The 24,918-nt window shown below is 38.2% G+C and overlaps 1 protein-coding gene across 5 annotated transcripts in view; it reads right to left on the reverse strand.

Annotated features, from left to right (window-relative positions):
- Window positions 1-291: 291 nt before the first annotated feature.
- LOC143973958 (transducin-like enhancer protein 4) overlaps window positions 292-24,918 on the reverse strand; it is a 165,263-nt gene continuing 140,636 nt past the window's right edge. For 4 of the 5 annotated variants that reach the window (XM_077474887.1, XM_077474886.1, XM_077474885.1 and 1 more), the window contains 5 exons: window positions 18,407-18,554; window positions 17,160-17,310; window positions 16,219-16,295; window positions 12,612-13,072; window positions 292-1,023 (listed from right to left, as the gene is read on the reverse strand). In XM_077474887.1, coding sequence (XP_077331013.1) covers window positions 12,965-13,072; window positions 16,219-16,295; window positions 17,160-17,310; window positions 18,407-18,554 — 484 coding nt within the window. In that variant the 3' untranslated portion in view covers window positions 292-1,023; window positions 12,612-12,964. The remainder of the gene's footprint in view (window positions 1,024-12,611; window positions 13,073-16,218; window positions 16,296-17,159; window positions 17,311-18,406; window positions 18,555-24,918) is intronic. The other variant, XM_077474884.1, reaches the window with a different exon arrangement.

Consider the following 24,918-nt stretch of genomic DNA (forward strand, 5'->3'; position numbering starts at 1 on the left):
CTGTCACTGCTTTAAACCACTTCAACAATTACGAATGACTGGGTTTTGCAGTGTCCAGATGGACTCTAATGATGTATCCCAATTAAAAAAAATTAAGAACAAAATTTCTCTGGGAGATGTTCCAGATAATGTCAAAGGAAAACAAAAAAGTGTAATTAGTAGAGGATTTATGGGTGAATCTTCCAGTGCTGTTAAGTGTCCAAAAGATACAGTATAATGACTAATTAATTGAAGACGGTTAATTATAGAATGAATTTTGTTAACACACACACGCACACAAGTTCACAGAAATATTAGAAGTTACTTAAGTTTAATGCTTAAAAGTCTGAATGCACAAACAATCTAGTATAATATATGTACTCGTGGTCAACAATGTAATATAATTATGTACAATGACACAATTTAGTATCAAAATCTTTCTACACTGTAGATTATTACGAAACTGTTAATGACATCAAACACTGTGTACTGAAAACACCATTTTTTTTGCTACCACATTTTGCAAGTTCAGTAGAACAGTCCGACTTTTCAGTATTGATTCATTTCTAGTAGGAAATAAACTCATTTCTACGTATACGGTAAAATTTATCTACAATGTCCTTTTTGATTTTGATCCATAGCAGCAAAGGCACTGTACATCAGCAGATCCACAGACTTTAAGAATTTTAAAGCATTTAAAATAACAAAAGTAAAAGTACAAAAAGAATCACATATTAAACAGCAACAATGACATAAAAAGTTAAAATATTGTCTGAGGCATGGTGGCTCAGTGTGTCTCTAATATTGGACGAGAAGGCCTGAAATGAAGATTCCCCCTCCATGGAAGTGTTACATTCGCTTGCATCTCTGTATGCATCATCTGGTGGTGGAACAGTGGTGAGAATGATCCTTCTGAGACTTCTCTGGTGCCTCTCATTTAGTAAACCAGTAATGACAAGAGTACAACATAATTTCTGTGGAAAAGGGCAATGCTGTAAACTATCCAGGAGGGAAAATGCTGAATTACTTGGGGTGTAGGTCTGTCTGCAAAAAAATTAGAAAGTTTTATTTATATACCAAATCCCTATGACTGCATTTGTTTTGACATTCATACAGAAAACTATTTTACAGCATTTAAAAGTGACAATCCAAGCTAATGTTATAGACATTTTTGGTTATTTCATTTAAAGCTGAACGCCAGGCACAAAAACAACACACACACACACACACACACATATATATATATATATATTCATATTCCTCTATAGCGACAAAAAGGACAAACTTTTTGTGCATAAATTATAGATATATTTATTTTCCTCCAAGTGTTTGCCTTTTCATTTTGAATAGAGTGGTTGAAACCCCTATCAATTTTTTTGGTCATTTATTCTTCTCTTCCTGTCCTGTATGTACCAAGGGAAGCAAGAAGTCTTTGACAATAATTAAAATCTCCTTTTGGACAAGTGTTCCTATTGGAACATTTCTCCTCTGGTCCTGTTCTGGAGAAAACTCTAAATTTAGAATGTTTCCTTATTTTCAATCCCTAGGACAATAACTGCAAGGGAATCTCCGAGAGACACAAACCGTGCAATAAAAACCTGCAAGTGATTCTAACTGCTTATTATGCTATCCAAAAATAAAAACATTTGAACTTTAGATATATTTTTCAGAAATAGCAAGAGAGATACTTTTAAACCGACTTTCATACAATACTGTGTTAAAGATGGAAGATGGATTTCTATCTGTTTTCAGTGACCGCTCTCCCTTAATGTGTATGACCAACCATAGTTTTGACAGTCAGAGGCAGCATGAGTGTCATGTAGAAGAGATGGCCAATGAAAGAAAGGAAATTAACAAGCTTTAAAGTGGATGCAACTCCCCACAAACAGTGAGGTTAACAGCCTCAGATGATACACAGAGATTAAACAAATCATCCTACATAAGTTTTATGTGTATATCTGCTGTCTTTGGCTATATACTATACTGTTTAGAAAGTACATGTCATGTTAGAATTTCTCTTCCCGATTCACATGTGGGTGTGGATTCTTGCCATACACTGAGACAGCTGATTGGAGGAAAGGCACACACTCCTCTCCACATAGGCAGAAAAAGGAAGAAAAAAAAAATGCAGAGCTGTGCTGTGAATAGACTAGCTCTCTGCTAATATATTTATACCACCCACCCTGACACAAAATTCAGCCTGGTTTCATCATAGTTGACAGAAAACTTGTCAGAAGCTATCATGCTGATAACAGAAGAATGGAGCAGGAGACAGACATGGGACTTAGGCCTTTAAAGAGAAATACGAAGACACTGCAGATATATGTGCCCAGCTCAAGTTTCATGAATGGGGATAACATCCACTCTAAGGGAATAGGAATACAAAAAGCTGATCTCATTGCACCTGACAAACATTCATCTAACAATGGTTATCACCCCAATGTAATACCAGTCAGATCTTGATCAACAGTAGAATTTTTTTTTTTCCTGAGCTATTTGAGAACCTAATGGGTAAAACGCTACCCATAGTTAGATAGTTTGGGGTAAGGTTTTTTTTCCCCTTTTACTATATTATAAAACATTGCTCCTTTATAGATTCCCTGTAATGCTTTAAGTATAAAGGAAGAAAGAAATTAAAACAAACCCTACCAAGTCCATGGACTATTCTGCAATAATGCCTAGTCGGAAGCCATCTCCTGCTAGTCATAGTAATTCTGTCAGCATGCAAATATATTTTGACACAAGGTAAAAATGATTACACATCATGAAGACTGTATATTTACATAATTGTAGCCTAGAGCTTTTGTCTTGTTTTGGAAATACAGCATAACACAGTAACCATCTGACAAGCATGGCGTGGCTGAAATGTGGCCTTTGTGCTAGAGCTGCCCTTACTGGCCTCTAATCCTCCATAATAACCAGTATGAGAATCTTTCATCACAGTAGTGGTTTTCCAGCTGCACACGGAATTGGCCAGAGGGGAATTTGTGGTGGGTAGTCGAGAGTAGAGAGGTCAGGAGTTGGAACTATTGTCTGATACAAATATAAACCTTTTATTTTCTATGCTTGTGTGCTAAACAATTCAGACTGTTCAGATTACTCTTTGTTTTGCTTGCTATTATTCCCACTAAGAATTAGTGGTTAAAGTGTTATGCTTGTGGAGGCCTTCAAAACTTAGAATATGAATCCTGCAAATGGTCTTCGTACAAGCAGGCCACATATAGAGAACACTGATGAAGGAAGGAATCTTTCAAGAGAATTGGGGCAAAACTACTAATCTACTCAATATTTTAAATGGCAATCAATTAGCTCATCCAGGCCAACATGGTAAGTCCGTGCAGTAAAATGTAACCATAACTGTGTATCCAGCTTATGAGCGTTTTTTCATTTGCTTTGATATACAACTTAGAACCGTCAGTCTTTGCAGTTCAAATCTATATAGTTTTCTGGTAAATAGATCTATATAGAGCTGGCAAAGACTGACAGGTATAAGTTCTATATGGAAAACCGCTCATAAGCTGGATACACAGTTATGTTCAAAGTTTTATATAAATATACATCCCGTGTACAGATTATCCCGTGACAATAGCATCTGAAAGTGAGTGGGATATATTAAGCAAGTAAACAGGTTTTCCATGAAATTGATGTGTTGAAAGCAGAAAAAATAAAAAGGGAGAAGTGTAAGGATTTGAGTAACTTTCACAAGAGCCAAATTGTAATGGCTAGGCAAACGGGTCAGAGCAACTGCATCAGGACCTACGAAAAGTGGTCCAATAAAGGAAAACAGTCATGAGCGACTAAGGCTTACTGATGTACATGGGGAGCAAAGGCTGGCAGGTGAAATCTGAGTAATAGAAAAGCTGCTGCAGCTCAAACTGCTTAAAAAGTTCATGCTGGTCTGATAGAAAGGTGCGAGAACACACACTGCATCAGAGTTTGTTGCGTAGGGGTTGCAATAGACAGGTCAGAAGGGCCATGCCGCCTCGTGTCCACAGCAAAAAGCACCTACAATGGGCACAGGGGCACTGGCGAGGGACAACAGAGTAATGGAAGAAGGTGGCCTGGTCTGATGAATTTAAGAATGGTTTGAGGAACAAAAGTTGAAGTTGTTGACTAGGCCTCCAAATTCTCCAGATCTCAATCCAATCGACAATCTGTGGGATATGCTGGAAAAACATGTGAAATCCATGCAGGCTCCACCTTGCAACTTACAGGTATTAACAGATCTGCTACTGACAGTTTGGTGCCAGATATCACAGCGTACCTTAAAGCCCCATACACACTATAACACCATCAGATTTTCTCCAGATTTACCAAAACCATGTAGTGCAAGAGCCTGACCGATTGCATACAAATTGAAACTCCTAAGGTTTGACCTCATATTATATGGGTTTTGGTAAATCTGAAAGAAAAAAAAACAGCAGAAAATCTGATAGTGTGTATGGGGCTTTAGAGGTCTAGTGTCAGTTTGCGTCGGCTATCCACAATGACACAGTTAAGACAAATCAAAAATTGAGTAGGGGCAGTCAAATGCTGGCAGACATACAGAGATCAACAGCAAAAAGTTGGTCCAGGATCAAATGTATACAGTACAGCCTATTCTGTGTTAGCTAGCGCACAGCAACACAATTTGGCATATGAGGTGTATAGAAGGCCTTAAAAAGGTTTAATCCAGGCCTCTTATGAAAACCTACCATTATTTTGAGTCTCTATTGAGCTAAATACACAGTTTAACTTGTCTGATTTGGCCTGTCGCAACCTTAAAAAGCCAGTAAGGCCATTCATACACAGTTAATGGGCAGGCTGAATGTACCAAGTTGATCAATCTATCAAGTTGGGTACCATAAGCCTGCCGGATTCTTTTGAAATCACTATCGGCTGCTAGAGTCGCTAGCGATAATTGCTGTCTTTCCCCGCCCTCCAGGAACAGACAATTGCTCAGCAGGACAGATTCCCATCAGCACTGTCCGAGTTGATGGGGGAAAACGTGCAAATTTCCTTCCTGAAACTTGTGATTACAGGAAATTTGCACAGTGTATGGCCTGCCTAACTCACTGATTGGTTTAATATTGTAAAAAGGAAGTAACCAATTATTGGTATTCAGCCAAAACTTTGAATGCCAAAAACCAGATTTGGTGGAAACCAGATTTCGCAGTATAACCCTCGTCTTGGCCATGCTGTAGGTTTGTCAGGTTGGATTTATCCACTGGGTTACTGCAGTGGCAGATTACATTTGTGATGGCAGAAATAGCTGTAATGGTATGATGACCATTATATATACACACAGTAGATATAAAAAGTCTACACCCCTGTTAAAATTTCAGGTTTCTGTGATGTATAAAAATGAGACAAAGATAAATAATTTCAGAACCTTTACCACTTTTAACGTGACCTATAAACTGTACAACGCAGTTGAACAACAAACTGAAATCGTTGAGGCGGAGGGAAGTAAAACTAAAAAATGGTTGTATAAGTGTGCACACCCTTAAAAAAAGAATACTTTCTTGAAGTACCTTTTAAGTTCATTACAACACTCAGTCTTTGGGTAGGAGTCTATCGGCATGGCACATCTTGACTTGGCAATATATGCCCACTCTTCTTTGCAAAAAACACTCCAAAGCTGTCAGATTGCGAGGGCATCCCCTGTACACAGCCCTCTTCGGATCACCCCACAGAATTTCACTCGGATTCAGGTCTGGGCTCTGGCTGGGCCATTCCAAAACTTTAATCTTCTGGTGAAGCCATTCCTTTGTTGATTTGGATGTATGCTTTGTGTCGTTGTCAGGCCAAAAGATGAAGTTCCTCTTCATGGTCAGCTTTCTAGCAGAAGCCTGAAGGTTCTGTGCCAATATTAACTGGTATTTGGAACTGTTCATTACTCCCTCTACCTTGACTAAGGCCCCTGTACAGGCTGAAGAAAATAAATAAATCACCAAAGCATGATGCAGCCACCACCATGCTTCACTGTGGGTATCACGTTCTTTTGGTGACGCGCAGCATTTTTGCAACAAACCTATCTTTTGGAATCATGGCCTAAAAGTTCAACCTTGGTTTCAGACCATAACACATTTTCTCACATGCTTTTGGGAGACTTCAGGTGCGTTCTTGCAAATTTTAGCCAGGCTTGGCTGTGATTCTTGTTTCACGTGTACCACACATTGTTGCTGTAGGCCCCTTGGCAGCCCTCCCTGACCAGATTTATCTTGTGAAACATTTTGGAGGGACACCTGGTTCTTGGTAATGTCACTGTTGTGTCATATTTTCTCCACTTGATGGTCTTCACTGTATTCCATGGTATATCTAATGCCTTGGAAATTCTTTTGTACCTTTCTTCTGACTGATACCCTTTAATAATGAGATCCATCTGATTATTTGGAAGCTCTCTGTGGAAAGGTCAGTACTACTGGAACAGCTGAACTTTATTTGGGGTTAATCAGAGGCACTTTAAATGAGGGCAGGTGTGTACCGACTCCTATTTAACATGGGTTTGAACGAGATTGCTTAATTCTGAACACAGCTACAGCCCCAATTATAAGAGAGTGTGCACATTTATGCAACCACATTTTCGTTTTTAGTTATACTTCCAACCCTAAAAGATGTCAGTTTGTTTTTCAATTGAGTTGTACAGTTTATAGGTCACATTAAAAAGGTGGAAAAAGTTCTGAAATTATTTATCTTTGTCTCATCTTTTCACACCACAGAAACCTGACATTTTAACAGGGGTGTGTGTAGACTTTATATATATATAATTTTTATACAGTGGATATAAAGGAGTGTATTAGTCTTTAATATTTATAGCATCCTATATATCTGAAAACATCTGATACTAAAATTTCTATAATAATAATAATAATAATAATAATATATATATATATATATATATATATATATATATATATATATATATATATATATATATATATATATATTTTAGTTTTCAGATGTTCTCCTAGATATATAGGATGCTATAAATATTAAAGACTAAGACACTCCTTTATTAGCAAAGTGCTTGTTTATTCTGTATGCTTCTAAAAATCCTACTCAGCAAAATAATACCCCTGGCTATATCAGTTCACATGGGGTACATCCTTTGACTGACAATTCCCATGATTGGTTTCAGAAATTATAACACAATGAGGCAATTCAGCTTTTACTTAAGCTGTAATATTTATTGGTTCATACAGTATAATTTTTGCCAGTTTGCAGGTCTGCCAGAAGCATGATAAATAGGTTTTCATTTATAATTCCATGGTACTGAAATGAGCCCAATTATAGATGTAGCACACAATGCAGCTGCTAAAGGGACGTGGCAAAATTTGTAAAAAAAAAAAAAAAAATGAGCACATCTATAGTTCATACTTCTATCAGCAATTATGAAAATTCTGTGCTGTGGTATTTCTGTTCTTGAATGCTACAGGTTTCAGTAGTATTTCCTGTAAAAGAAAGGCCAACATGCCACTTGCTACATAACCCGGATTTCAGGGTGGTGTGTTTTACAGCGTTTTCCACCATAGATTCAATTTAAAGGCATCCAATCAAGAAACAATAGATGCATGATTGATGATGGATGCAGTCATCCCCCAATTCCTGAGTCATGCTTGCTCTAGGACAGTGAAGATGAACCCCTTGCCAAATCCCTGGAACCAGTAACCCCTAAAAATGAAGGTATGATACTGAATGAACACACTAATGGTTATTTGGCCCTATATAGCTACACATAGTCTTGTGTATCAGATTCATTAAAGTTCAGGCTTTCACCACAAAAAGTCTAGATCTATGTACTATTAAGTATGTTCTAGGAAAGCAGTACGTTATGTTCCAAGCTGGTTAACAAGGACAGTACTATATTTTAAGCTAACTGTAATAGTAGAAATATCATATGTGAACCAATACAACTTTGATGTTTAATTCTCTCTCATTTCTTTCTAATAAGGTTGGCGCCAGTTGAATAAATTATCAACAACTTTGAGCATCTGTTTAAAAACAAAACTAAAAAAAAAACTTAACTGCAGAATGCCTGTCAAGGCTGTAAAAACATGAAGCTGGTGCCAGGGATTCATTAACCGATTCCTTCCAGAACACAAAAAGGGACACAAGTGAATTTGGCCAATTCGAATATTCTATTGATACAGCTAAGTCCAGGGTAAAAAAAAAAAAAAAAAAAAAGTGTGTGCGCACTATTTTATGTTTAGTCGTGTCGGGAGTTGGTTTCTTGTATTGACCTGCATGTCCTGTCCGTTTTTACAAGAATTGTCAAGCGTTTAACCCTCGATCATAAAACAAAAAACATCAATTTGGAATATCAATCTGGAATTGAATATGGTTACCCCAATAATTGAGAAAATATACACATCATAAATCAATGAAAATGAACAGCATGGTGACTTAAAGCAATACCAAAGTCTTGTCTTTCTTTATTTAACATGTTATACTTACCTGCTGTGCAGTGGATTTGCACAGAGTAGCTCAGTTCCTCTTCTCGGGTCCCTCTTTGGTGCTCCTGGCCCCTCCCTCTTGCCTAGTGCCCCCAAAGCAAGCAGCTTGCTATGGGGGGGAACTCAGCTGAGCCACAGCTGTGTGTCCATTCATACAGGGAGCTACAGCTCAGTCCTGCAACCTCTCTCCTGATTGGCTGACTGACAGCAGCCAATGGCATTGCTGCTGTGTCTCGGACAATCAGGAGGGAGAGGGATGGCCAAGGCACTCATGCACATCGCTGGATCTAGAGGGACCTCAGGTAAGTATTAGGGGGCTGAGGAGGGCTGCTACACACAAAAGGTTTCTTTTATCTTTATGCTGGGTTCGGGATCCTTGGGAGACCCAGCCCTTTAACATGTCTGACTGAATCCTTGCTGGAGGGAACAGCTCCTATGTGGTTCGCATGTCACTCAGGTGATAGCCTATAGACCCACCTGTTTTTGCTGTTATTAGCAGGTAAGCCTGACTGTTATATAGGATTAGATCTGGCTTTTGAACCTTAATTGTGGTTTTCCAATACCTTTTGGCTTTTTTTTGCCTTTATGTGTGCCCTATTCATGTCATAGGATTCATCTCTGTTTGGAGGTTGTTGGCTCCTCGTGAACATTGTGTGGCATTATATTTCATAATTTCTGGCAAAGCAGTATCTGACTACTACTGTCTGTCAAGTGATGACTCCAATAGCCTTATTACCTGGAGGTATTGTCCATGAAGTGTGGACTGAGCTTGGCATGTATTGTGCGTTTTGTTCTCCCCTTAGTCTGGACGCCTCAGATGGCCACTAGATATTAACTAAACTATACAGTAAAAAAAATACAAGGTTGACCTGCATCCAGTGTGCTTTCTGAACAGGCATTCAGTGCTGCCAGAGGTTTTGTGACAGATAAAAGATCAAGTCCACCCACAGACTCTGTTGACCAGCTGACATTTGTCAAAATGAATCAGTCCTGGATTAGCAGCTACCAAGCCCCCGATGCCAATGCCCCTGATTAAGTGCTTTTTGTGATCTCAAATCTCTGCAAGACTGTGTAGGCTGCCTAGCTTTGTGGTTGATTTTATTTTAAAGTCATTTTTTGTATAGGTTTCATGGGCAGCATTCAGACTTTATAAAGAATGCAACAAGAAATGTAAGGGTGCAATTAGGGCAGCCAAGATAGAACATGAAAGACACATAGCGGAGGAGAGCAAAAAGAATCAAGACATTATTTAAGTACGTAAACAGTAAAAAAGGGAGGACAGACCATATTGGCCCCATAAAGAATCTGGTTACAAAGGATAGTGAGATGGCGAAGGTATTGATTTTTCTCATCAGTCTTTACGAGGGAATCTGGGGGCTTCAGTAACCAAAACTGCAGAGTTTATCCTTGTGACACATTACAGGAAGAACCCTCGTGTAACAGAAGACAGAATTAGAATTAGACTTGGGAAACGTAACATTAATAAAATCACCTGGACCAGATGGCTCGCACACGAGGGTACTTGGGGAACTCAGTCAATTGCCAGACCATTGTTCCTAATTTTTACTGACTGGATTGGTACAAGGGGATTGTAGAAAAGCCAGTGTAACACCAATATTTAAAATATATCCCTGGGAATTACAGACCAGTTAGCCTATCATCAATAGTATGCAAGCTCTTGGAGGGGGATGATCAACTGTATCAATAGCAGTAATCAGCATGGATTCATGAAGAATCGTTCTTGCCAAACCAATCTATTAACCTTCTATGAGTAGGTGAGTTGCCATCTAAAGGCAGGCCCGTAGATGTGGTGTATCTGGATTTTGCAAAAACATTTGACACAGTTCCCCTTAAATGTTTACTGTACAAAATAAAGGTTCGTTGGTATGGACAAAGGGTGAGTACATGGATTAAAAACTGGCGACAAGGGCAAGTTCAGAGGGTGGTGATAAATGGGGAATACTCAGAATGGTCAGGGGTGGGTAGTGGGGTCTCACAGGGTTCTGTGCTGGGACCAATCCTATTTAAATTTGTTCATAAACGACCTGGAGGATGGGGTAAACAGTTCAATCTCTGTATTTGCGGACAATACTAAGCTAAGCAGGGCAATAACCTCCACAGGATGTGGAAACCTTGCAAGAAGATATGAACAAATTAATGGGGTGAGCAACTACATGGTAAATGTGGTTTAATGTAGAAAAATATAAAATCGTGCATTTGGGTGGCAAAAATATGAATGCAATCTATACACTAGATGAATGCATATGAATGCAATCTATACACTAGGGGGAGAACCTCTAGGGGAATCTATTATGTAAAAAGACCTGTGGGTCCTAGTAGATGATAGGCTAGGCAATGGCATGCAATACCAAGCTGCTAACAAAGCAAACAGAATATTGGCATGCATTAAAAAAGGGATTAACTCCAGGGATATATAGAGAATTCTCCCACTCTACAAGACTCTGGTCCGGCCGCACCTGAAGTATGCTTTCTAGTTCTAGGCACCAGTCCTCAGGAAAAATGTACTGGAAATGGAGCGAGTACAAAGAAGGGCAACAAAGCTAATAGGCTGGAGGATAGTTATGAAGAAAGGTTGTGAGCACTAAACTTATTCTCTCTGGAGAAGAGACGCTTAAGAGGGGATTTATATGAAATATGATTTCAATATACAAATACCATACTGGTGACCCCACAATAAGGATAAAACTTTTTTACGAAAAGTATTTTAACAAGACACAGGGTCATTCATTAAAATTAGAAGAAAAGAGGTTTAACCTTAAACTACATAGAGGGTTCTTTACTGTAAGAGCCGCAAGGATGTGGAATTCCTTCCACAGGCGGTGGCCTCGGGAGGGGGAATGGAGCTTTAAAAAAACTATTAGATAAGCACATTAGCAACCACAAAATAGAGGGATATACAAGGTAATACTGACACAATCACACACATAGGTTGGACTTGTGTATTTTTTTTCAACCTCACCTACCATGTAACTATGGCATGAGGGAGGTCATACAGCATATAAAAAAAGAAAGTTATTTGTGTGCCTGGGAATCACAGATGTTTGCCTACAGCTGCAGCCTGCACAGATTAATGACAGGTTGACAATGCAGTGGCTGTATGTACGTATATAGAAACCGATGAGCACCCATGGATGTGGTCTATGTCAAGGGTCACCAGAAAAAGTTTCAAAAAAGGCTTATTTTACACACTATCCTACAAATTAAGGGATTCTTCACACAAAATACAAAGACGACACAAGCAGTATCCAGTTTGATTTAACCTTTGTTACCATGTGATTCCAGGGCATTGTGAGGCAGTTTTGAAAGTCTTCACTTAATTGACATGAAATGGAAACTGCAAGTCAAAGCATACAACTGCAGCATGGCAACACTATCGCTCTGGTGAGACTAGAGCTGCACGATTTTGGTTAAAATGAGAACCACAATTTTTTTTGCTTAGAATAAAGATCACGATTCTCGTGGTGCAACATCTTTCACATTATACAAAATAAATTGGGCTAACTTTACTGTTTAGTTTTTTTTTTATTCATTAAAGTACTTTTTTTTTTTTTTAAACTGTTTGAAAGACTGCTGCACAAATACGGTGAGACATAAAATATTGTAACACCATTTTATTCTATAGGGTCTCTGTAAAAATATATATATCATGTTTGGGTGTTCTAAGTAATTTTCTAGCAGAAAATAATGATTTTTACTTGTAATCAGCAAGTCAGAAAAGGCTTGGTCTTTAAATGGTTAAACTTACTTCATTTACACGCTTGAGTTCTTTCCTTTGATAAAAGAACAATGAGATACTTTGTTTCTACTTATTCTGTGTTGTGATTAAACTTGGCAAGCTGCCTGGATTTTTTTCCCCCAGCTGTGAGAACTCTCTGCACTTGTTAAAAGAATTGTGAGATGCTGTTTTGAAGATCGGGAAGAGAAAGATCGCAATCTCGATAAACGATTAATCGTGCAGCTCTATGTGAGACTAGACGCTACGGACATGGTTTTATTATTTTATTTTTAATTTTTTTAAGTATCATGTAGTTTACCTGCAACTTAAAACACTAAAAATGCATGGAAACAGCATCTGTTGGGTGAGCCAAAAAAATAAAAAATCTTGAGTCAATCTTCATTTAATATTTATCAAATTCAGAATAACCACATACAGACTACAGAATAAAACAGACTCACCTTCATTTTTGCAGCCAGGACAGGCCACTTTTCTAAAGTCCATTGATATTTTAGAAAGTCTTCTTTACACAAAATAAATATGTTACAACTATAATACAGAATCCAAGAATTTTAGCCCAATGTATAGAATAAGTATACTCTTCCTGTGTGTCTTCCACACATTAAATGTGAAGATTTGGTTTCAAGTTCCTAGTAGAAGTATTTACAACAAGATCGGAAACTGAGGAACGCATTTGGCAAAGAAAGAGCAGGAACTTTGTATGGTGGGTAGATCAGGTCCTTGGTTCCAAAAAGATGTGATTTTACAGAAAAGTGCTACTAGAAAGCATCCTGATGGCAGTCCGAATTTGATTCTAATAAATAACTTCATACACTGTAGCCTTCTTGTCCCCTGATCCAGTGACAATGTATTTATCATCTGCAGAGATGTCGCAGCTCAGCACAGATGAAGATTCTTTGGACTGTGGGAAATAATAAACAATGAACAGTGAGATGAGAGGTTCTCTCCAAAAAAAGAAACACAAGACAATGAACAGGCAGAGATGTCCGCTTTTAAAACAGGTCACTTCTCCACGTTGTCAGATTTGTTTAGCTCAGGTAAACACTGTCAGACTTTAAGAAAATGAAAAGTAGATTTGGACTTTCATGCAAAATATGCTTCCTGAAAACTGGCAGAAGTGTATATTCAAGTTAATAGTGGTGACGCGGATTTGTCTGTATATAAGTATAGGGCCTCTTATCAGGAACACTTGGTAATGGACACCCTATTAATCTTTATAGCAAATAATGTCAAAATAAAAAGTCTGGTTATTTTCTCAATGTGTATAGGATATTTTTTGGTATTTTTTACTGAACTTATGGGTTTTAAAAGGAGTGGATACTAGATGCACTGATAATCTTGTGCACAATTTCCTTTACAAAGTGTGATGGGTTTCTCCTATGAAATTAGCATGGATCTCCTCAATGATACATGGTCAGTTTTAAGGACTCATTCTCACTTGGGTATTGTGTTAATGTAACCCATTGATTTGAATGGACTGGCAACATACCCAGAAGGTAAAGGAGACCTGCAACATTTGTTTATGACACAGTAGTGCACTTGGGCAATTGTTAAGTGATCATCATTAAAATAACTCCATATCCTAAATGAGCAATTGAGAGACTTGTCTTCTACTCCCGTTGTAGTATATGGAGGAAAGGAAAGAAGATTTGCTCAAAGTCTATGCAATACAATTAACAGGTTGTACTGCGATTGCATAAGATTAACTAAAGCAAACCAATAAAGTCTCTAATGCAGCGGGTCACATTAAAAGTATTCTGCTAAGAGATTGATCCCATGAGATTTTAGTAGCACATTTAAGCTAGGCTACCTATAGGAGGTAAAAATTACGTTCAGTTCCACATAAATTGGCTAATCTAAGAAATAAAGGGTACATTTTAGTACAGTAATCTTCTGTATAGACATACATCAGAAAAAATTATCTGTGGTATAGAATGGTTTTAGCCATAAACAATCTTAACCACGTCTTAGCCACCCCAATTTAAACGATGAGTATGGCCAAAGCTTTTGACCGTCACTACTCCCTGCTCAGTAAAGACCGAGAACTTAGTGATCAGCAGTCACGTTACCCCCCCAGTTTTTGGTCTTAGAGCGGGTGGGGGACAGCTGCAGCCATGTAGGGGAGTATGTGTTTTTTTTTAAATCAAATTACCTCACATAATCAATACATGTGTTCCGCTATGGCGCTTTCCTCTACCTGCAAGCACTGGTTCAATATCTTACACTGTCATGCATCTGTTTTTTAAATGTAGGATTTTTCATAAAGATAGTCATAAGTACTTGTAATAGCATTTTTGTAAGAAATGGTGTAACTAAAGGACTAGGCACAAGTCTGGATTTAGAATTATGTTAGACCAATTATGTTGCCTGGATTATGAAAAGATGCTGTAGGTCACCTCATAGTTCCAAGATGCATGTAACAGTACTTTGCCTGCAGGCTCATTCTTTTATTTAGCCATGCAACTATATTGTTTCCGCCATTTTATAAATATTTCATAGTTCTTACATTCCTTAGCAGATCAAATAAACATTAAAGGGTTATTTAGCCTTCAAACAACACATTCCGTTTAGTATATAAAAAGGTAACAAGTATTTTCTTACTACTCAATACAAAGTAGTTATGCTTATATATTTTGACATATAACGCCTTTTTATCTTTTTTGTTTCTTATGATCTAGACTTAAAAAAAAAAAAAAAAAAAATATGCATAACATTTCTTTAAAGCCTGGTAATAACAAAGATATGAAATACATTTTTATGTATAGCCAGCGGGCATGGCTCTTGGCCATACTTTACATAGTTTTCAGGCTTTCCTTTGCGCCTAGGTTGAAAATGCCTGTTTACAGAGATAAACAGCTCAAGCTGAAATCAACAAAGGTGATTGCATAAGAAGTGGTTATCCCTTGCTGAATTGCACCAAGGCTTGATTTTGGATACGATTTTAAAAACAAACGTCAACTAAAATAAAACAAAATGCATCCAAAAACCATTATGGTTTCATTTTTTAATGCCATTTGAAAAAAACACTTGGGCATTTTATAAAGGCTGAAATGTATTTAAAGCCACAACTAACCAAGAATCAGAATTCTGACACACACACACATACATACATACATACATACATACATACATATATTATATATACACACACACACATACTTTTTGTTAACACACATACTGTATACACACAGAGTAATATGACTAAGCATTACAAGAGCTTGGATTTGCTGTATGGCATTAAACCAGTGCCTATGTTCTCACAAGTAGTAAAGAATTCTGAGTGACATCTTAGTGGGGCTCTAAAGTATTACATTTCTAGATCTTCTTGCTCACCACAGCACAATGTAATTTATAAATAGCATATATCCAGCGACAATGGTTTTCCAGTGAAGCGCTTAGCTTAAACACATACAAGCTTTATCTAGAAGTGTGGAAAAAGTACCATTCCTATCAATAGACTTCTAGCTGCGCATTTCTCTGAAAAGCGGATATTACTTAAAATTGATTTCATAAGCTTACACATTTATGAAAATTCTTAAGAAAGTAATCAGGAGCTGAATTTAAATTGGTAATATTTTTGCTTTGTCCTTCCGACTTTTAATTATATAGAGGTGACTTATCAGTGGCTACAGATCTATGATGTGTATTAAAATGGCATTAGTAACGGCTATCATTCATTCCACTAATACAACTCCTTGTATATGGCCCATTTTTTTTTTGTGTGTTATCCTCCTAAGTCAAGCACTGGCTATTGCAGTTATGTTAAGCAGAATAATAAAAAAATAAATAAAAGCGATAACAAGGAGCCATCAGACGTGTTCCATATCACTTTCAGAGCAATATCTACAACCTTTTCAGGATTGTTCTTTTTTTCCTCAACATAGATATAGTTTAGCAGACACATGGTCGTTTTGTAGTTATGAATAAAACATTCTTGATTGTGCTGGTAAAAGTAAAAAGGTAAACCCATATGTGCAGGACATGTATACATTTAAAAACTGTGCACTGGAAACTCACACCGACACCTAAAGCAATAATAAACTTTACCTGGAATATACTGGCTCCATAAGGTGTTCTCCAGGCATTGAGAAGGTTGTCCTTTCCAGTGCTCACAAACCATTTACCTAAAAAAAAAAAAAAAAAAGGATAATGGTGATACAGGGATTTCTTGCATAAGCTTGACCTTTGCACAGTGAGAGTAGAAAAACAGCTAGAGGAAATCAGACAGACAAAGGGAGATATCAACCAGCCCCATTGAGGGCAAGTCCACATTTACAAAGTCACACTCAACACAAATGTGCTGATCTTTGTTTTACCAGTTTTTACACTTAAAGCTTTTAGTATGTTCAATGTACAAGCAGAAAGGAAACTGGATAAGAGAGCACGATGACTCAACTGTAAATGGCAGACAGGCAATTTCATTTTGCAGTGATGTATTAAAAAGTTTAGTCTGCTAATATTTTGCCTCCCCTCCCCATCAGCAATCAGCGGTTAATTAACCAAGCGAATCCTCTCAGCTCTACAGTTTTATTTCGTTCAGCCCGAAATAAACAAAAATAAAACTGAAGCGCTTGGGAGGAATCGTTGGGGGGGGGGGGGGGGGGGGAAACACACCACACGTTATGCTGGCCATACACTAGCTGAAAAATTTGAGAATCTGTCATTCAAACCGTTGGTTCGTTTTACATCCAGTTAATGGGCACAAATAGAAAATCAATTTTAACTTTTCAGAGCCGAGAAATATCTATTTTCATTTTGGGGTGTCAACATTTTTTATAAATGGGGCAGCGAAGAGTTAAAAAGGCCCTTTAAGGTTACAGCTCACGTGCATTACAGTGACTCCACACTGAGCCACCTTATCCTCTGTAATCTTCTGAAAGATTCATGAGTAAGAAATCAACACTTTAGCATTGGTAGTCTACACCAGGGAAGAGAAGTATGCTGAAACTGATGAGATCTACAAACAAAACAAGCAAATAGATACTTGCCACAATGAGCAAACTTGAGGGAGAGTACACAGCTTTCATGAAGATGTAGCTGGTATTTATCTGGCTTGGTGACATGCAACACCTCCACGTTACTGTTCTCCATGCCCACTGCCAGCCATTCACCAGTTGGACAGTATCCCAGGGAGAAGATCTGTCAGTAAAAAAAATAAATAAAAGTCATCAGCTTTTTTTTACGTATTACAGGAAGGATACACATAGATGTTCTTTCATTGTTTCATGAATTTATTGAACAAATCAACTCTGGTCTCGTGGTCGTATATGAATTCTAAATAAATGGATGACTAAATGGTCACTATACAGTATATTTAGGATGGCTGACATTAGTAAACTTTTTTTTTTTTTTTTAATACGCAGGGAAACGGTGCATTTTGACATTTATGTAAAAAAGAGGGTGCAAGCACAGTCAGCTAGTGAGAGACCCTGAGCAACATTAAAGGATAATGCACTGATTGATAATACCAAGTAGGCTGCCACTGCTGATCTTTTTGAAGAGATGGATTGGATTAAAAGATAATCCTGCATTTTGCCTATTCACCTTGCACACATTCCCTCACCAATATGCTAAAGATCTGCCTTTAGAAAATACTTAATGTTTCCAAACATGGGGGGTGTCCACCTGCTCCCCAAAGATGCTGTACAGAGCAACATGGGGGTGGCATCAGTGGGCACAGTTTTTCCAAGAGCCACTTGGTGTTTTAAAAAAAACAAAACACTAAATTTGCCCATCAAGTCAATGCCAAGGAACAAGTATGCAGATCAGCAGTTCTGACTTCAGTTGCTGCTCATTTCCAGGTCAGTGACTCAGAATGCACTGAAACCACAGCCAGGCACATAGTAATTTTGTAAAACATTTTTCTCACTTGAGATTTTCCTAAATAAATGGGAATAATTACCTTGGCTCCATCCCATGGAGCGAATAAAAGATTTCAAAACTACAGTGAGACCTGGGACTTGGCCAGGGCAAACAGCAGTTAGACAATCAAAAGTGTTCAACATTGTTTGTGCTAATTGTCAAAAGAAAAAATTTTTTTTTGCCCTAACAAAAAAAAAAAAAAAAAAAAAAAAAGTCATTGAAGTCCTGAGTCACCTGTGATATAATTTCAGCTATAATTAAAACATGAAAAGAAATGATTTATTTGGGTGTGCTTTGAAATCCCTTAAACCTTGACTCATGCAAACCTATGTAATAGCATTAGTAGGAGTGGAGTATTTTGTTTTCATTATACCTGTGATGTGAAGTCATGTTGTTGTAGCTGCCGTCCTTCACGCAAGTCCCAGGATCGCACTGTGTTGTCCAAACCTCCTGTCCAAAGCTTGGTACCATCATTAGAAATGTCAATACAGCTGGCTCCATCTGTGTGGCCCTGGAATTGCCTAAAATGAACAGACATTTTTACCAAAATGAAACAATACACAAATGCGCCAATGTAAATACACAGACATATGCCACAACATACAATGATTTGTATTATTAAAGCTACTTTCACAAACAACAAACAATCTTGCTGTTGAAGGCTTGTCATAACAGATGATGTGATGTCTGAGAAGTAGAATTGTGCATTCATACATAAACATGTGTCTCCCATAATGAGCTGCTTTCTTCCTTTTTGAATTTTTCTGCAGATGATAACCATCAACATGACCCATGTTTGGAGACTGCATTTTATATGTATACTAAAGTAAGATAATATTGCAGCAGCAGATGCATAGTGGTATAGCATGGTGGTTTAGTGGATAGCACTGCTGTCCAGAAAACAATTCCCACCAGGGATGTTATTTGCATGGATTCTGTAAATTATGTGGTTGCTCCAGATTCCATCGCAGCCCAAGACGAACCGGCTGGGTTATAGTCTGACCAAATTTCTGTATATGTACGAATACAGAATACACTTGCAACATGTATCGGTTCTTCACAGATGTATAAAATAAAGTGCAATTGCAATATTCTAGTACAAAATAGTGGAATATGCAATGCTTTAGTTCCTCATGTAGTACTTCAAACCACCTTGGTCTGCAATTACGTCTGCAATTACAACTGCAATTCTTTTGCAGGAAGCTCCTACCATTTTTGCATATCTGGATTTGGTAAAATTTGCCCATTCTTCCTGGCCAAAGTGCTATAGCTCTGTCAGATTGAATCAAGACCATTGTTAAACTGCAATTTTCAAACCCCAGTCTTAGGTTTGACTAGGCCAGTGATGGCGAACCTTGGCACCCCAGATGTTTTGGAACTACATTTCTCATGATGCTCCACTACACTGCAGAGTGCCTGAGCATCATGGGAAATGTAGTTCCAAAACATCTGGAGTGCCAAGGTTCACCATCACTGGACTAGGCCATACTAACCATGCTAAACTATTTGAGTATTTTTTAATCACTTTGGATACTTACTTAGGGTCATCACTGCCTTAGAGTAAACCTCTATTCTAGCCTTAGATCTCAGACCATAATATAATATCATAATTGATCTCCCAATGTTCCAGGGAAAACTTAATTTTATAACCGAAGCTCTAATTGATAACTCCCTAGGACTTTATCAGATTTATTATGATAGGTCTCACATGTTTAGATATATTCTCTAACAAACTCAGTGACTTTCAGAAACACGTATTTATTTTGAAGTCATGTGGCAACTATTACACACTAGTGAACTACAATTAAGAGACTCCTAAAGGCAGTTGGCTGCCCTATTCCTTTTTCTGTATGGATTTCAAGACAAAAAAAAGGGGAGAACACCAATGCAATTCAACTAAAATGGAACTAAACCCACTCTGATAACATTTTACCAAAACAGCAACATTCAAGGCATCTCTCTGGTGAGAGCTGTCACAGCTGCTAATGCGCTTATGTTCATTCTCACTTGGCCTCTGATCTGCAGTTGAATCCAACTGCAGATCAGAGGCCAAGGTGGCACCTTCCTTGGCCTCTGATCTGCAGTTGAATCCAACTGCAGATCAGAGGCCAAGGTGGCACCTTCCTTGGCTGTAAAGGATATGAGGGTTTAGTTCCACTTTAAGACATTTCACTTGTTATTTGTAAATCTGGAAATGTACGTACATTTTCTTTTCAACAGTACTCTTGAGTAGATGCGGGGCATGCAATCTGAAGTACATTTGTTACCTCCAGATAGTACAAATACATATGCAATGGTAAAGCTGAACTGAATGTCTTTAAACTAAGCATTGAGATAAAGAAGCCATTCATCTAGAGGCAACAATGCGTTGTCCATAGCAACCAGACTTCACATGTTTTGCCTAGGACATGCACTTGTTTGGCAGATAGGGGCATACTTCCAACATACTTCCTTTTTACGCCTATCCATTATTCGGTCTATGAACATACCTCCTCATGTTTACAGCATGTGGCTATAATAAAACCATCAGACAAAAGAGCTGGCGGCGCCAAACACCCTGAAGCTTTTGTCTAAGTGATAGCATCTGGTTATGTCACATACTTAAAATGATACAGAATCCTATACGCGCACTTGCACACAGCCTTTCCAAAACACAAAACTGCACGGCTTGCCAGTGTGACTTATGCCAAGCTAAACTACTCATGTTCACCTGCCCAGTCAAGTCCACATATAATCAATTATGCTCTCTTCTCACAAAAAGGCTACGCTTTAGCCCAACATAACACACTGAGAACCTGAAAGCTGCAATTTTCCAATCAATTTGCTTGCCAATAGTGCTAAAACGATAAACCGTGTTTAGATGAGGACTTTGATTTCATTTATATCAGCTATGTGAGTGCTTATTGCTTTCTTCTTTCATTTACTAGTTGCACTACTACTACTACCGTGCTCTGCCCCATAATCAAGAACAGCACATTACTGGGGAGTCCAGCTGCAAGATAGCTTCACTATGGGCTTGTGGTAGGTGGTAGAAACACACATTACTGCAGAGAATTGTCAAACCTCTAGTATAAAAAACATATATACAATGAAAACCGAATTGTAAAGCAGACCCCTAGCATTCCTTAAAGCAATGATGTGACCATCCTATCAAAGTCACTGTTATTATAAGGGGAACTTGCCAGAGCATCAGGTTTTCACTGGAAAGTTGGGATTTTCATTATGGAAAATCCCAACTTCACAGGTCCCTTACTGTGGAACATTTAGGAGGTACACATTTTCTCATTACACATTTTTCTTGCACTATGGGAACCAAGTCTATATCAAAACTGCCAGCTACAAAAACAATCCTAGCATAGCTGAGCAAAACTAAGATATATGGAAAAAAGACCGATACCGCTGAAGCAACAAAGTAATAGTGGGCGTACGGGATCACTTACTACAAAACAACCAAGTGATTAAAAATTAACATCGGCTGAACATCTATCAAAAAGCTCTGATAACCTCATTAATAACAATGCAGCTACAGATTCTGCCCTGGGCATGCATAATACTAGGTTAAAGACGTTTGGACATACAACTAATTGATTATCAAACAGTACATGCAAATACATTGTTATCTATGAGTGTATCAACCTTCTGATAGATGTTGAGCCCATGTCTTTCTTTTATTTCTTTTTAACTTAATAAAGATGTGTTAATTTGAATCTAATTTTTAATTTAATACAAAGTGTTGGCATCATTCACAGTGTTAAATATTGTGTCTCTGATACCATAAAAAATATGTAATAATCCGACTGGCTAAAAAAAAAAAATTACTAACTGTAGTGCCAGCTTATGAGAAGACAACAGATAGCAATAGACCATTGGTACCATAATACCATTTTACAGATTACTCTGTAGCATTCACTGCATAGTCAATATGCATGTTGGGTAATCCCGAAGGGGATGATCATTCCATATCTGCAATCCAGTGGTTCAATAAAATAACAAAAAGGTCATAACTGCTGACAATATAAAAAATAAATATCTATGCTTAGCCACACATTAAATATTATATCATTCACACATGCAATTAGTGCCAGCTGTAGCAAGAATATATTTCTGCAGCTGAATTCAGGAGGTGATTGTGGACAGTTGTTGCTGTTAATCCAGCGCGACTGGCGCATGCGCAGTAGGGAACCGGGCAGTGAAGCCGCGACGCTTCACTTCCCGATTCCCTGACAGAGGATGGCGGTGGAGGCAGCAGCGAGACGAGCGATCGCTCGTCATCTGCTGCCGACATCGCTGGACCCTGGGACAGGTAAGTGTGATTTTATTAAAAGTCAGCAGCTGCAATATTAGTAGCTGCTGGCTTTTAATATTTTTTTTTTAGGTGCAGAACCACTTTAAGTTAAGTGCACTGGAATGATAAAACAAAAATTGTGCTAAAAATAAAGCTGTTTTACCACTCCGAGTGAGCAATCCCATTTACACACAGAAATGTAGAAATAATCATGACCACAAAAATGTATTACCATTTTCAGACTATTAATATGTAGTCACCAGAAATGCAGTTTGGTGTACTTTGTATAAAGTTAATACATCTATCCGAAAAAAAAAGAATTTCGATCCTGTATGTTTACCAAACAGAACACGGAAAACATGCAAAATACACTATTAAAAGTACATATTTGGTAGACGATATGGAGGAGAGACCCATGCCACTTGCTGGGAGGAGCTATTAATCTAATGGCAAGTTAGATGATATTTTGTGTTGCATTTGTTTCATCCAGCTACCTTCCTTCCCGGTATGTTGGCTCTATGTAGATTCAACCTAGATGCTGGGACTTTTACTTGTCTAGCCTGTGGTTCCCCCTATACCCTCTTATTTTGTCAGGTTTTTTGTTGTATTATCTTATAGCAATATAATTTCTGTAAATCGGCGTGTCTCCTGAAGAAGCACAGTGAGCAAAAAATGTTGATCCAGCACGTCTACTCGATAAGGCCTATAGGATAACACTGCAGCAAACTTCACAGGAAGTAATCCACTCACTGTACTTCAGGCAGGAGTAACTGGTATTTTTGGGCTTTTAATGGTATATTTCACAGGTCAAAAGGGACAAAGAGGCTCGTGGTTAGGGTTTACATATGATTTAAACTAGATCAATACACAAATGAGGTTTGCCGATTGGAGGAGAGAGCACAGAATGACATCAATGAGCTGCTGTTCCTGTGGTAATCAATCCATGTTGGTGTATTGCTTTAACTGCAGCTGAGAAAAATAAAATGGTCAGGCCTTTTTACACTATCTGGATTCGAAAAGTGACTAAGCAAAATTCCACTTATATTTTTTGACAGGTAAGACTATATATGTCTTAGCTGTCGATATATACACATATGTATTTAGCCATTTGTCAACACTTACACTCAACAAGCGATACCCGTAAGCCAAGTACAAACTACACACACCAACTCACAATCCTGACAGTTTATAGCACTGGAGTGTCTGCCGATAAGCAGAAATTACTGCAGGGGAATTCCTGAATATAATGTAACCATGCAAGATCTAACTACTGAGCCATGAAATATGTAAATATACAACTGCAACAATTAAAACAATGACTGTCACAGTTATGAGGGATGCAGGTGGTCTTTTTCACAGCATTGCTTCATGGTGCATTCCAAGTTAAACTCTTCACTCAAAAGGGGATTTAGGAAACAAAATATCAGCAATGGCTTCTTTACAAATAAAGCAAATCCTATTTGGAAACAAAGAAGATAATCTTTAGGGGTAAAGATAGTTTCAAGCTCAACCACTTCAGTACCGGGCACTTTCACCCCCCCTCCCCTTCCTGCCCAGCCAATTTTTATTTTTAGTCTTCAGTGCTGTCCCACTTTGAATGACAATAGCGGTCACTAAAATCCAATTTTTCTAAAAAAAAAAAATTTGGACAGATGGAGCTTTCTTTTGGTGGTATATGAGATTTAAGAAACAAAAAAGTTTTAGTTTTGGTTATACAATTTTGTAAACAAGTATTTTTTTTCTCCTTCACTGATGTGCATTGATGAGGCTGCACTCACGGACACTGACAAGGCGGCACTAACGAGGAGGCATGAATATCCAGCATGGATGGGCAGCAGTGATAGGCACCAATAGGCACTACTGATGGGCAACACCTATAGTGGGCACGGACAGTGTGGAAAGCCACTTATCAGCTCTCCTCTTCTTACGTGCAGTCAGTGTGAGGAAAGGAATGCCGATATCTGGCATTTCCCATTTACACTGATCAGCTGTGATTGGCCTACATCAGACTCTTGACCAAGATCGGTAATGCTGTGTCTCCAAAGCCACCATGAACCCGAAGAATGTTATGACATCCACTCAGAATGTGAAAGCCCTTGCCCTGCCATCATTCTGCTATTTTCCGGGGGTGCAACAGAAAACGAGAAGAAATCTCTACAACGTGAAGATTGTTCCCCTCCAGTAGTCGCTGGAACAGGCATCCCCTAGAAACTTTTCCTTACCTCTTCTGGTGAGCGCTCAAATTTTTGAATCTACCATCAAGTTCTGTCTCAGTGACAGTGGTCATGGAGAGCATGGAGATTGTGTACTGTACTGCTCAGTATTATTTGTATGTGAGGCTAAACCTTGCCAAGTACCTGCGACTGATCTCCAAGGTTCCTGGTTTATGGCACCCTTGTGGTCTAGAGGATCTCTGAATTTTTTTTTTTTTATTTATATTAGGAAGCAAGTAGCATTTTTAGGGTCTCATAACAGATGTCTGATGGACCAAATTCCTAATTTCTGACCATGTACTTGTCTCTAGCCAGACTACAAATGCCCCATTCCCCCCTGAGCATTTTGTAGCTTGAAGCCTGAAGCTACAACACAATGGAGGGGAA

This window comes from Lithobates pipiens, unplaced genomic scaffold, assembly GCF_037356315.1.
Source record: "Lithobates pipiens isolate NorthernLeopardFrog02 unplaced genomic scaffold, aLitPip1_a1.2 Scaffold_13, whole genome shotgun sequence".
NCBI lineage: Eukaryota > Metazoa > Chordata > Amphibia > Anura > Ranidae > Lithobates > Lithobates pipiens.